General features: G+C 42.4%; 1 protein-coding gene across 11 annotated transcripts in view; it reads left to right on the forward strand.

Annotated features, from left to right (window-relative positions):
* ANKS1B (ankyrin repeat and sterile alpha motif domain containing 1B) overlaps positions 1–12305 on the forward strand; it is a 770082-nt gene that overhangs the window by 443396 nt on the left and 314381 nt on the right. For 10 of the 11 annotated variants that reach the window (XM_048835480.2, XM_048835488.2, XM_048835486.2 and 7 more), the window contains one exon: positions 11780–11886. In XM_048835480.2, the coding sequence (XP_048691437.2) occupies positions 11780–11886 (107 nt within the window). Of the gene's footprint in view, positions 1–11414; positions 11887–12305 lie in introns of those variants that run through there. The other variant, XM_048835482.2, reaches the window with a different exon arrangement.

A 12305-nucleotide genomic window follows, 5' to 3' on the forward strand; every position in this document is an offset into this window, starting at 1 on the left:
TTTCAACTTCCAGTTGGTTTCTTAGCTTTGAAAGAGCTAATTATTGAACTGAACTAGGTGAATAAACTGAAATGAAGAAAATATTCTCTTTGCATCTGCAGAAGAGCCTACTGCTATCAAAACCTGGTGTCATAAAAATAAAAGGAAGGGTAACCACCTTTCTGTATACAGTGCTATAAAATCCCTCCTGGCCAGAGGCAAAACCCTTTCACCTGTAAAGGGTTAAGAAGCTAAGATAACCTCGCTGGCACCTGACCAAAATGACCAATGAGGAGACAAGATACTTTCAAATCGGGAGGGAGGGACGGGGATGGGGGGGCAAGGGTTCATCTGTCTGTGTGATTCTTTTGATGGGAACAGATCAGGAATGCAGTCTCAGAACTTCTGTTAGTTAGTAAGTAATCTAGCTAAAAATGCGTTAGATTTCCTTTTGTTTAATGGCTAGTAATATAAGCTGTGCTGAATGGAATGTATATTCCTGTTTTTGTGTCTTTTTATTGCTTAAGGTTTTGCCTAGAAGGATTATCTGTTTTGAATCTGATTACCCTGTAAGGTATTTACCATCCTGATTTTACAGAGGTGATTCTTTTACCTTTTCTTTAATTAAAATTCTTCTTTTAAGAACCTGATTGATTTTTCATTGTTCTTAAGATCCAAGGGTTTGGGTCTATGTTCATCTGTACAAATTGGTGAGGATTTTTATCAAGCCTTCCCCAGGAAAAGGGGGTGTACGGCTTGGGGGGATATTTTGGGGGAAGACATCTCCAAGTGGGCTCTTTCCCTGTTCTTTGTTTAACACTCTTGGTGGTGGCCGCATACTATTCAAGGCCAAGGCAAAATTTGTACCTTGGGAAGTTTTTAACCTAAACTGGTAAATATAAGCATATTGGGTCTTTCATGCAGGTCCCCACATCTGTACCCTAGAGTTCAGAGTGGGGAAGGAACCTTGACATGGTGGCAGAGCGGTGGGATCATTTTGAACCAGAGATCATTTTGAACCAAAAGCACAGACCTGAAGAGGTTGTTTTTTTTTTTAAGGTGAGAGCAGCTAGAGGGTTTTCTGTCTAATTGCCTGGAGACAGAGGTGTTAGTTTTTTACAAAGGTATTTTTCTTTTTTCAGCTGGAGTTTTCTCTACCTAAAGGCAGGGTAGTTAACCTCCTGCAGGGAAATTCACAAGTTTTTCACAGACCTGAAGAGGTTGTTTTTTTTTTTCAAGTTGAGAGTAGTTAGAGGATTTTCTAGCTATTTGCCTGGAAACAGAGGTGTTATGTTTTTTTAAAAAAGGATTTTTCTGTAGGCTGAGAATAGCTCTCAGAGAACATAGGTATCACGTTACAGCACAGCAAAATTTTACAAGCTAGTAAAGTTAGTTAAAAACAGAGAGGCTAGGATGACCCAAACCAAGGCACAACACAAACTGGGGTTAACCAGACTGGAAGCAAAAGAGAAAGAAAAGGAACACCAGAGAGATATGGAGGCAGAGAAAGAGGCAGAAAAGGCCCAGGAGGCTGTCCACAAGAGAGCTATGGAGGCAGAAAAAGCTCAGGAGGCTGCCCACAGGAGAGCTATGGAGGAAAGGGAAAAAGAGAGGAAGCATGCACTGGAGATAGAGATGGCAACGGCTCAGCAGAATATACCAACAAACCCTAGCAATCCTTCTCCAGGTACCACTTCACATCCCAGAAATTTCCCCACCTACAAGGCAGGCGATGATACCGAGGCCTTCTTAGAAAACTTCGAAAGGGCCTGCCTTGGGTACTGGCCGGTACCACTAGATGAATCCGCCAAGGAAAGGTCAGCCTTCACCACACACGTCGGACTGTATGAATTTAATGTGCTCCCTTTCAGGCTGCAGAATGCACCCGCCACCTTCCGAAAACTTGTAGATGGTCTCCTAGCGGGACTGGGAGAAAATACAGTCGCCTACCTTGATGATGTGGCCATATTTTCGGATTCCTGGGCAGAACACCTGGAACATCTACAAAAAGTCTTTGAGCGCATAAGGGAGGCAGGAAGTGTCAAAGGCTAAGAAGTGTCAAATAGGCCTAAACAGAGTGACTTACCTTGGACACCAGGTGGGTCAAGGAACTATCAACCCCCTACAGACCAAAGTGGATGCTATCCAAAAGTGGCCTGTCCCAAAGTCAAAGAAACAGGTCCAATTCTTCTTAGGTTTGGCCGGTTATTACAGGCGATTTGTACTGCAATACAGCCAAATCACTGCCCCACTGACAGACCTAACCAAAAAGAAACAGCCAAATGCAATTCAGTGGACTGAAGAGTGTCAGAAGGCCTTTAACCATCTTAAAGCGACACTCATGTCTGACCCTGTGCTAAGAGATGGGTAACCACCTTTCTCTGTACAGTGCTATAAAATCCCTCCTGGCCAGAGGCAAAACCAAGTGTTTGGGTCTATGTTCACCTGTACAAATTGGTGAGGATTTTTATCAAGCCTTCCCCAGGAAAGGGGATGTAGGGTTTGGGGGGTTATTTTGGGGGAAGACATCTCCAAGTGGGCTCTTTCTCTGTTCTTGTTTAACACGCTTGGTGGTGGCATCATACGGTTCAAGGCCAAGGCAAAGTTTGTACTTTGGGGAAGTTTTTAACCTAAGCTGGTAAAAATAAGCATATGGGGTCTTTCATGCAGGTCCCCACATCTGTACCCTAGAGTTCAGAGTGGGGAAGGAACCTTGACAACTGGTTTAATACTTCAACTAACTCTGGTTCCAGGTGCTTAGCCCATGACTTCCACCAGTTTAGTGGTTGGACTTTCTTTAAAACTTGACAGCAAACATGTACTGCTTAATACTATTTTTTGTGTTTAGTTTAAATTATTGTATAGATTATAACAAATCTGATAACCTATATAAATGCCTGATTTCAAATTTAATTTTAATAGGTTTATTTAAAAAAAAAACCCTGTATTTAATTTAATTTTTAATCCAATTTTTTAAATATTTGTTTTTAAAAAACATTGATTTTTATTAACCCTGGAAGGTCTCTAGAAGAGAGGACCTCACCACTCCTAAGACTGTGTTTATATGTACAGCAGTCACCATTGGTGATTTTTTTTTAACTCACTAAATGTGAGTTGGAGAATAGATTTGTCCAGGGTTAGTTTAGCCATATAAAGATGGCATTTCTCCCTTACATTAGAAAGAGAACAAAACACAATTAAGTCTAACTTGGTCACCCTCTCCAGAGTTCAGAGTTCCCATGATTAAGACTATGAAGGAATGTCAAATTAGCCTTGAGAGTGACTTTATTTATCGGGATCATTTATTCATTTTTTGTGTGGTTGCAGATGTATATTCCCATCAGATGTGCACATGCCCAGGGCACTGAAGCTAGAGACCTTTGTCTAGCAGTACCTGTAGAGGCAGTGCTCCCTCCCTGTGGCCCTTAGCCCATTCCCTGGCTACTTAAGGGTGGTGCCACTCCAATCCCCCTCAGTTTCTTCTCACCACCTGCAACTAAATTTGGAGCATTCAGTATGGTAGTTTACCTTTGCTGCTTATCTCAGTTTTTGCTGGGGCTTTAGTAGTACTCTTAGGTCTAGTTGTACTAATTGGTTAGTTCCTGCTTCCCCAATAATTCAGAAGCATTTGGAAGCCAGGGCTGCTCCTGCTTCTTGTGATGGACCCTTGGCACTGTCTGGTTTGGTCACATAGTTGTCTTTGTCAGCACCATATTCGATTCCACCTAAGACTCAGATTCAGAATTGTGGTCAGCATCCTTTTCGGTACCAAGGGGCCCATCAGTGTAGATGCTGTCTTTGGTACTGATGATGTCTTTGTGGCACACCTCATCTTTTGGTTCATTACTAACTTCTGCTCTGGGACTGTCATTTGCACCAGTGCCCAGTGGAACTGTGATGCCTCTTTGAGTACTGAAGACACCAACTGCTCCTTCATCCTTGGTACTGATGCCATCTCCTTACTTATTTTGAGATGAGGTTGATTGCTTGCTTGCCGCATTAGGAGCAACTCCTCTACTGCCATCAGGCAACTTCCAGGGCTCATCAAGATAGAGTTCGTAGACATCTTTCTCCTTTCCATTCTCAGAAGTCCTGAAAACCATCCTCTGATCACCATCGGTACAAGATTGGCATCTTTCGTGAATTAAAAACAGGGGTCCCAGGCTTAGTCCCTCCTGGCCACCAATGCCTTATCCCTATGCCCAGCAGTCCCCTTGGAATTACTGAGATGTTTCCCAGTCTGGAAGATCCCATTTTTCAATGCAGTCCAGGGCTATGTTGCTAATTTTGGCTGCCGTTTCTCTTCCTGAGTTTTACCTCTATTACAAGCACAGGCTGAGGTCATTCCTACTGTGATGGTCCAGATTGATCCTCTCATATATGAGTCTCTCTCCCATAGGAGCCTGCATTGCCCCGCACCCTCCTTCTTTTTCCAGGAAGACTCATAGGTCACAAAGGAGGAGAGCTTCTGGGCCCAATTTCAACCAACCATTTCACCCTTCTCCAGTGCTAAGGAAGCAGCCATTTTGACTTGCATGTCCAGGACAGCAGTCCAGTTGTGACCTCTCCATCCCTGTCTCAGTTCCAGGACAGGCTGTCTTGCTTTTCCAGTGCTTGGGACTCAGTAACCATGGACAAATGGGTCCTAAGCACCGTGATGCCATCCAATCTCCCCTTCTCATCCCTCTTACCCCATCTCTCTTCAGGGATCCCTCTCACAAGCCAGGTTTCAGAGTAGCAGCCGTGTTAGTCTGTATTCGCAAAAAGAAAAGGAGTACTTGTGGCACCTTAGAGACTAACAAATTATTTGAGCATAAGCTTTCGTGAGCTACAGCTCACTTCATCGGCATCCGATGAAGCTCATGTAAAGCTGTAGCTCATGAAAGCTTTGCTCAAATAAATTTGTTAGTCTCTAAGGTGCCACAATTACTCCTTTTCTTCTCACAAGCCCTTTATCCTTCAGCAGGTCCAGACCCTGTGTGCTTCTGGAGCTGTCAAGGAGATCCCTCTGCAGCACTGAGGGAAGAAAGTCTATTCCTGGTTCCCAAATCTAAGGGAGAATGAGACCTATTCTCAGTTTCTTCGCAGACTCAACAAATACATCAAATATGTGAGATTCCATATGGTCACTCTAGCGATGATTCTTCCTCAATTAAGTAACAATAACTAGCTTGCTGCCCTGGATCTTCAGGATGCTTACTTCCATGTAGCAATTTTTCCCAAGTCACAGTAAATTTCTAAGATTTGTCCTGGCAAGTCAATATTATCAGTATACTGTGCTTCCCTTTGGCCTCTCCTGGGCTCCTTGAGTTTTTACCAACGGTGGCAGTGACTACGTATTTCAGGAAGAGAGGAATTCACGTCTTCCTGTACCTAGACGATTGTTTAGTGAGGGGCAAGTCAAAAAAAAAGTCCTTTTACACATTCAGTTCACATTATGCCTTTTCAATCTTCTGGGCCTGAGCTCGGACAACGGGAAGTTGATGTTAATACCAACTCAAAAAAATTGAGTTCATTCGGGCCCTACTAGTTTTTATGAGTTCGAGTCTTGTAATCAATCTTTAAGTAGACTCTGAGTTCCACCTCCTTCTAATACTGCCTGTGAGTCACCTGAGTGGAGTATACATCTGCAAACACACAGAGAAGACACGATTATGCACCTGCACGATAAACTATTGTTCTTCAAGATGTGGGTGCAGACATCTATTCCACAATCCACCCTCCCTTCACCGCATCAGTGTCTCAATTCTTGATGTTCAGTACAAAGGAACTGAAGTGTTTCAGCACTGCCCTTAAATATCTAGGGGAACGGCTAAGGGCCACAGGGCATAAGCACCACCGCTGTGGGTATAGCTAGGCAAAGTTCTCTGGCTTTGATATGCTCATTGCGTACACACCTGAGTGAAATACACATCTGCACCGACCTCTCAAAGAATAACAGTTACAGTACAGAAAAGTAATTGTCATTTTTTAACAATTGAATTGATTTTTCTATTTTGGGTTCTTTATATTGTGAAATGTTTAATCAGCTATTGCTTTTTAAATTTAGAAAAGTGGTAATTAATCTGTATGATGCAAAAAATTAATATACATTTTAATAAATATATACTACCAACAAAAATACTGGAAATTTAGGACTAATGCCATTTCTCTGAATGTCAGTGTATATTGGTTGTACACAGAAAGCTCCCTGTAAGCAAAATGTAATGAAAACTAGTTAATTACTCTATATTGGGCCATATGTTACCCTCATGTGGCCTACTACTCTCCCCTCTTAGGAGTTGTGTTGTCATTGGATTTTCTGCCCATATGTGTACTATATTCCCCTCCTCAAGAAGGGGTAAGGGCATAGAATATTACTCAGTGCTGCTAAGATCAGTATTAATTCTATCTGGATATCTGCATGGCTGTAAGGGAAGCATTTTATGTACAGTGGCTGTTGTCACCTCTTAACGCCTTCAGGCACAACCTTTACCAGAGCCCCATTCCAGCAAACTAGAGAGAGAGCCCCAGATCCACAAAGTCTAGGGCACCTAAACCCTAGACTTAGGCACCAAAGTCCCAGTTTTAGGCACCACTCCAATCCACAGAACTCCCATTCACCTGCTGCGTAAGCATGTAGGCATCTAAACTCACTCAGCAACAGGGGTGAAAGTAAGGCGGTACAGGCCAGTACGGCGTACCGGTAAAAAGTAGCCGCCAGTATCAGCCCGTACCGCTGACTGTAAAGCGCTGCCGTGGCACTTTAAGGACCCTGCTTAAAACACTGCTGTGGCAGCTTTAACATCGCTGCCCCTTTTGCGCCCCCCATCGGCAGCCCTGCCAGGTCCCTTCCAGTAGGGCCGCCGATGGTGGGGGCATAAAAGGGGTGGCAATGACCCGACAGTGCTGCCGATGGGGGGCACAAAACGGGCAGCGATGTTAAAGCGCTGCCATGGCAGCGCTTTAATGTCATTGCCCCTTCCCCCCCCCCGGCCACCAACGGGGATGGCAAAAGAAGTAGCTGCCCTGGGGCCGCGATTTAAAAGGGCTCAGGGCTCCGGCTGCCACTGCCACGGTAGCCCCAGGCAGCACGGGCCAGGCAACGCAGATGGGCTGGCTGGGGGATGCTGACTCCAGCCGCGCCCCTTCCAGGGGGTCCAGAGTGGCCCCGTACTGGTAAGAGTTCAATTTTACTTTCACCCCTGCTCAGCAACTAAATTTTTGCTATAAAAGTTACCTAGGTACCTATGTTTCTGCCTCCAAGCATGCATGCCACAGCCTCCCTCCAGGGATCTGGCCACATATCTCCTACCTAAGCCCCAGAGGAGTCCACAAACAGGGGGAAGATGGGTGGAGGAGCACCTCTCTCTCCCATGTGGCCTAATCTGCTAAGCATCTTCTGATCACCCCTACTAGATTGGCTCTGTTTAAAATCTGGCAACTGCAGCAGGAGCAGCAGCCGCCACTACCCACTTTATACATTTTAGCCCAGTGGTTAGAGCCCTCACCTGGGATGTGGGCGATCTAGGTTCAATTATCCTCTCTGCCTGATAGGGAGAAAAAAAATTGAATAGGGGTGTTTTACATCTCAGGAGAGTGCTCTAACCACTGAGCTTTGGGATATTCTGACGTGGGGCTCCCACAGTCTCTCCTGTTAAAGCTCTTCCACTTTGGATTAAATAACTAAAAAGTAATTGAGCCAGAACAAGAGCGTGACTCTACAGTCCAGTGGTTCCACCAGGCATCCACCTGGGAGGTGGGAGACTCAAGGTCCAGTCCTCCTGTTCCAGTGACTTTTTAATTAGTCTTATTAATGGACTTCTTAATGGAACAGGGCAGATTGAGTGAATCCCATGTCAGAATATCCCATAGTTCAGTGGTTAGGGTGCTCTCCTGAGTGGTGCCTGTTCAGATTCTTTCTACCCATCAACCAGAAGGGGGAATTGAACCCTGGTCTTCCATAACCCAGGTGAGTGCTCTAACCACTCAGCTAATAATTATTAGGTGGGCATGACCAGCACCACCTCCTTCATCTGATTTGTGTAGAATGAGGCAGGCGCCTAACTCTTCACAAGAAATGACTTAAGTGCCTAAGCCACCGGGCTCCAGGAGAGGGCTTCCTGGTGTGACTCACTAGCAGAGATAGGCTCCTGCCTGCAGCCTGGACTTAGGCACCTATATCTGTGATGGGGTGGGGCTCAGTGTACGCACCTCTCGTTGGCCTCTCCCATTTGCTAATATAGGTGGTTCCCTGCCTAGCATGCTACCTTTTGTGGATCCTATTCTTAGGTTCCCATCTCTCCCAATTCATTGTATAGGAAACCTAGGCACCTAACTCAGGCTTTGTTGATTACCATGTTGTTCCATTGATGTAGTAGGCACTTAAATGCTTAAGCCCCTTTATAGATCTGGGCCAGAGATATTTCCACAAGTTTTCAGGAGGAAGACATAGTGCAAAATTCTGTGATGACCTCAGTCCAGCAGTTAAGTCTCTTGGTGGACCCTGTACCTGGACAGGGCTGGTTGCAGGATCAGGAACATATCGAGCAATGTAAATTAGTCATGAGGTGCAAGATAGTCAGGAAACAGATGGATGTGGCAAAGATGCACTGATTTGACATTCTGCAGTACTGCAAAATGAGTCATAGGTTTTATCTATACTAAGAGAGTCCCCTGGTTCAAGGACATTGATTTAAAAATTGATTTAGTTAAAGTAGTGCAAACCCCTAATGAAGAGACATTGAAACCAGTTAAACCCTCACTTATATCAATTTAGTTTGTGTTATTAAATTACCAATTTAGTTTAAATTGATATGAGCAAGGGTTAAGTGTGTCTAGATTAGGGATTTGCACCAGTGTAACTAGGCCAGTTTTAAAATCTGTTTAGTTAAACTGATCAACTTTTCTAGTGTAGTCAAGCCAATACTTCTGTTACAGAAGAAGAAGGCAGGTAATGGGAAAATGAGGCATGGCTAGTGAAAAAGAGGGTCTGCTCAGTGAGAAAGTCCTAGTAAACCTAAACTATGGACTTGCAAATGTCCAGAAGTCAGTAACTGAAGGGTGTAAGATAAAGCAGCAACCCCAGAGACAAGCTGTAAAATCTACCTGCACCACTGTAGATCTCTCTAGCACTCCAGGCAGCACACACAATGGACATGGACTGTCTGTGTGAGTCTCTCTATGGTTCCTTTGTGCAGTGCCCTGAGCACAAGTAGTACACTAATGTACACCTTCCACTGCAAAATTGGTATCAATGTTGCATAATGGCCATGTGGATAATGACAACAATTTCTTTAAATAACTTGAACTCCAAAGGCCTTTATTTATGTTTCCTAGGTCATAACTAGAACTACATGTGTGCAAAATATAAAAACTAAATTTTATTGTTTTGCTTCTTCCACAAAAAGTAAGACAGACAAAAAAAAGATTTTTGCCAGCAATTTCTATACAAATACAGCAAAAATTAAAATAATCAAGTTTAGTCCTGCCCAATAGTGCAATTACTATCATATATTTTGAGAAATACATTCACAGTAATATCAGGACTTCTATTAAGAATTATAAAAATTGTTGTTTGTACTATTTTTGTGTTTCTCCCAGCAGCATTAGTGCCAGGAGTCCAGCTAAAGAGATCTTAGAGAAAGAAATCAGAAGAAATTTCTCTGAGTAAACTAGTTCAGAATAAATCAGTCTGACATCATTATTGCTAGATGCAAATGCTGTATATCATGGAGAGAAAGGGGATTTTCTGTTGTGTTTGTAGCTCTGGAAGGGCATGAGATATCGTACCTTGAAAATTTGAATGGGTCCAGGAGTGAAACTTGTCAAATGAAAAGTCATTGGTTTAAACACACTTTTTATTGAATTGTGTAACTAACAACACCTTTAACCATTAAAATTCAGAGATGTTAAAATCTAACCAATTTTTTAATACACATGGCATAGCTTACTTTAGCATTTAATTAAGCTTGGATGATGAAATTAGATTTGGTCATGATCTGGCAAATTAATGCATTGGTTCAAATGCTTATGCCTGTGCATATTGCCCCTGTTCCTGACTCTGTTCTGACTTACACCGTTGTGAATCAGCCGTAACATCTTTGGAGTCAATAAAGTTATTCATGTGCAAAGCCAGAGGAAGTAAGGTGAACCATTGTTTTCAATGCAACTCTGTATGAACATAGGTGTTAGCACCAGTATATCTGTCTCAGGACTGGAAGTTTGAGGGTGCCCTTTGTAATCAATGGGAGTCTTCCCATTGACTTCACTGGATGCTGAGTTGGAGCTTTAGTTCATCGTACTCTCTGATTCTCATACGTAAGCAAAGTGCTGCAACATTCAGTTTGCAAATGTTGCAGGGGAATGTTTAAATTCAAACTATTTGCATTGATTTTGTTTGTGTGTGTGTATGCCATGAAAACATTTTAGTTTAATATTAGGTTTAGTAAAAGTAATTTATAACAAAACCTAACACGGTCATCCAAAGTAATAGAAAGCTAGCCCACTGGCAAAAATTATTGGATTTAAATAATGCATCTGGTTAGGTCAAAGTTCTATGAAAGGAGGAAAGCCAAAGTCTTAGCACTTGAATTATGTAGTTCTTGAGCGTCCAATTTATCATTTGTGTCTTTGACTTTTCCCTTGTATATTAAGAGAGAATACACAACCTCTTTGCCTTTCATTGAGACTTATATCTGTTATCATTCAACATTGATTTTTTGAGAAAGGATCTGTACTTTCCATTTTACTATGCTAAAAATATCCCTTTAACTGTTAATTTGAAATGGTAACCTTTTCATGTTGAATCATAAATAGGCTAGAATGAAAGTTTTGTTGTGTCTAATAATATTTTACGGTTGAAAATCCTGGAGATAGTAAACTAATTATTTTGACTAAAAGGTTGTTGCAGTTTATGTCCTGTGGAGGGTTACAGGAAAAACATTCTAAAATGTATTCATTTGTTGTTGGTTCATTAAAGAAAAGGAATGATTATTTTCAGAATAATGTAAGTTGATCTACAGACCAGTATTTATGATGTATTTAAAAGAGAACATGTAGTAAACCATGCTATAGACTATGGTTAATGCTTTGCATTTCCTGATGTCTTTTGAAACGTAAAAAATCTACAACAAACAGATCGGTAATGCGTAACTGGTATGAAGATTCGATTCAGATTTAAGAGCTTTAGTTTGCTTTGAATCTTTCTATTTTCTGCATTTGTTTTGACTGCTCTCATCATTCAAGATTGACACTTGGATGAGTGTGTAGGAGGAAGCAGCAGCAGCAAGCTTACAGCTTGCAGACAAAAAAAATCTGCCTTATCTGATGGCTATTATTGAAAATGCGAGGTGTAGCCTAGGCTGGGTAATGAAGGGGAGCGAGCGAGGGGGAGCAAGAAGCATGGAGCTGCATACTGATGAGTGTAGGAGTACTTGATAAAAAGAATTCTTGCTGCTGGCAGTGCATTGCTCATTGTGGAGTATTCCAACAATCACATATAACGGCAAACAGCTTAGCTGACAGCTTGATATGTCTTTTTTTTTCCACTGTATGACGTTATGGTCTATAGTAAAGATTAATAACTAAGAAATGTTGAGCTAGGATCAGATCTTACTCTATAGACTGCCCTGTAAACTATGTTTTACTTCTGACTTTCTTCCTTGCTGAAATCATTAATCTGTCAAGCTGGCGGGCTCCTTTGATAGCAACTTTTCCAGGAACATGATGTGGCAATGCCACCTCTCAGCCCAGGACTACCGCTACTATCCAGTGGATGGCTACTCGTTGCTTAAACGCCTCCCTCTTCACCCCCTTACAGGACCCAGATGCCCTGTCCAGACAGTGGGACAATGGTTGGAAAATATTGGGCTACCTCAGTATGAGAACCACTTGCTGGCTAATGGATTTGACAATGTGCAATTTATGGTAAGAATCCTTCTCTGTATTGCTGTGTATAGGCACTGTAGCTGTTGTTGTTTTTTTTTTATTGTCTGTATCTCTGTGTTTCTTATGTGATCTTAAATAGCTTAGAACTATTCTGCTTTGCACTGAAATCTGGTAGTGTTTCAGTTTCCTGCATACAGCTGAATCAATATGTAAGGTGTTCTCAGGATAAACTTCCAAAATATGCATGTTATGAAATAATATCTATAGCCAGGGACATGGCCAAGGAGAAGCTGGGGGTTAAGGTTCTCTCCCACCCCCATATCAATCTCCAGGTTTTAAAAAAAGTAGAAATGCATAATACTTGTACACCATCATTGGGAGGGGGCAATTCCCCCGTATGTAAAGGTTTGGCCACACCCCTATCTGTAGCACATCACATGATATTACTTTTATTTAAA

This window comes from Caretta caretta, chromosome 1 (assembly GCF_965140235.1).
Source record: "Caretta caretta isolate rCarCar2 chromosome 1, rCarCar1.hap1, whole genome shotgun sequence".
Classification (NCBI taxonomy): Eukaryota; Metazoa; Chordata; order Testudines; family Cheloniidae; genus Caretta; species Caretta caretta.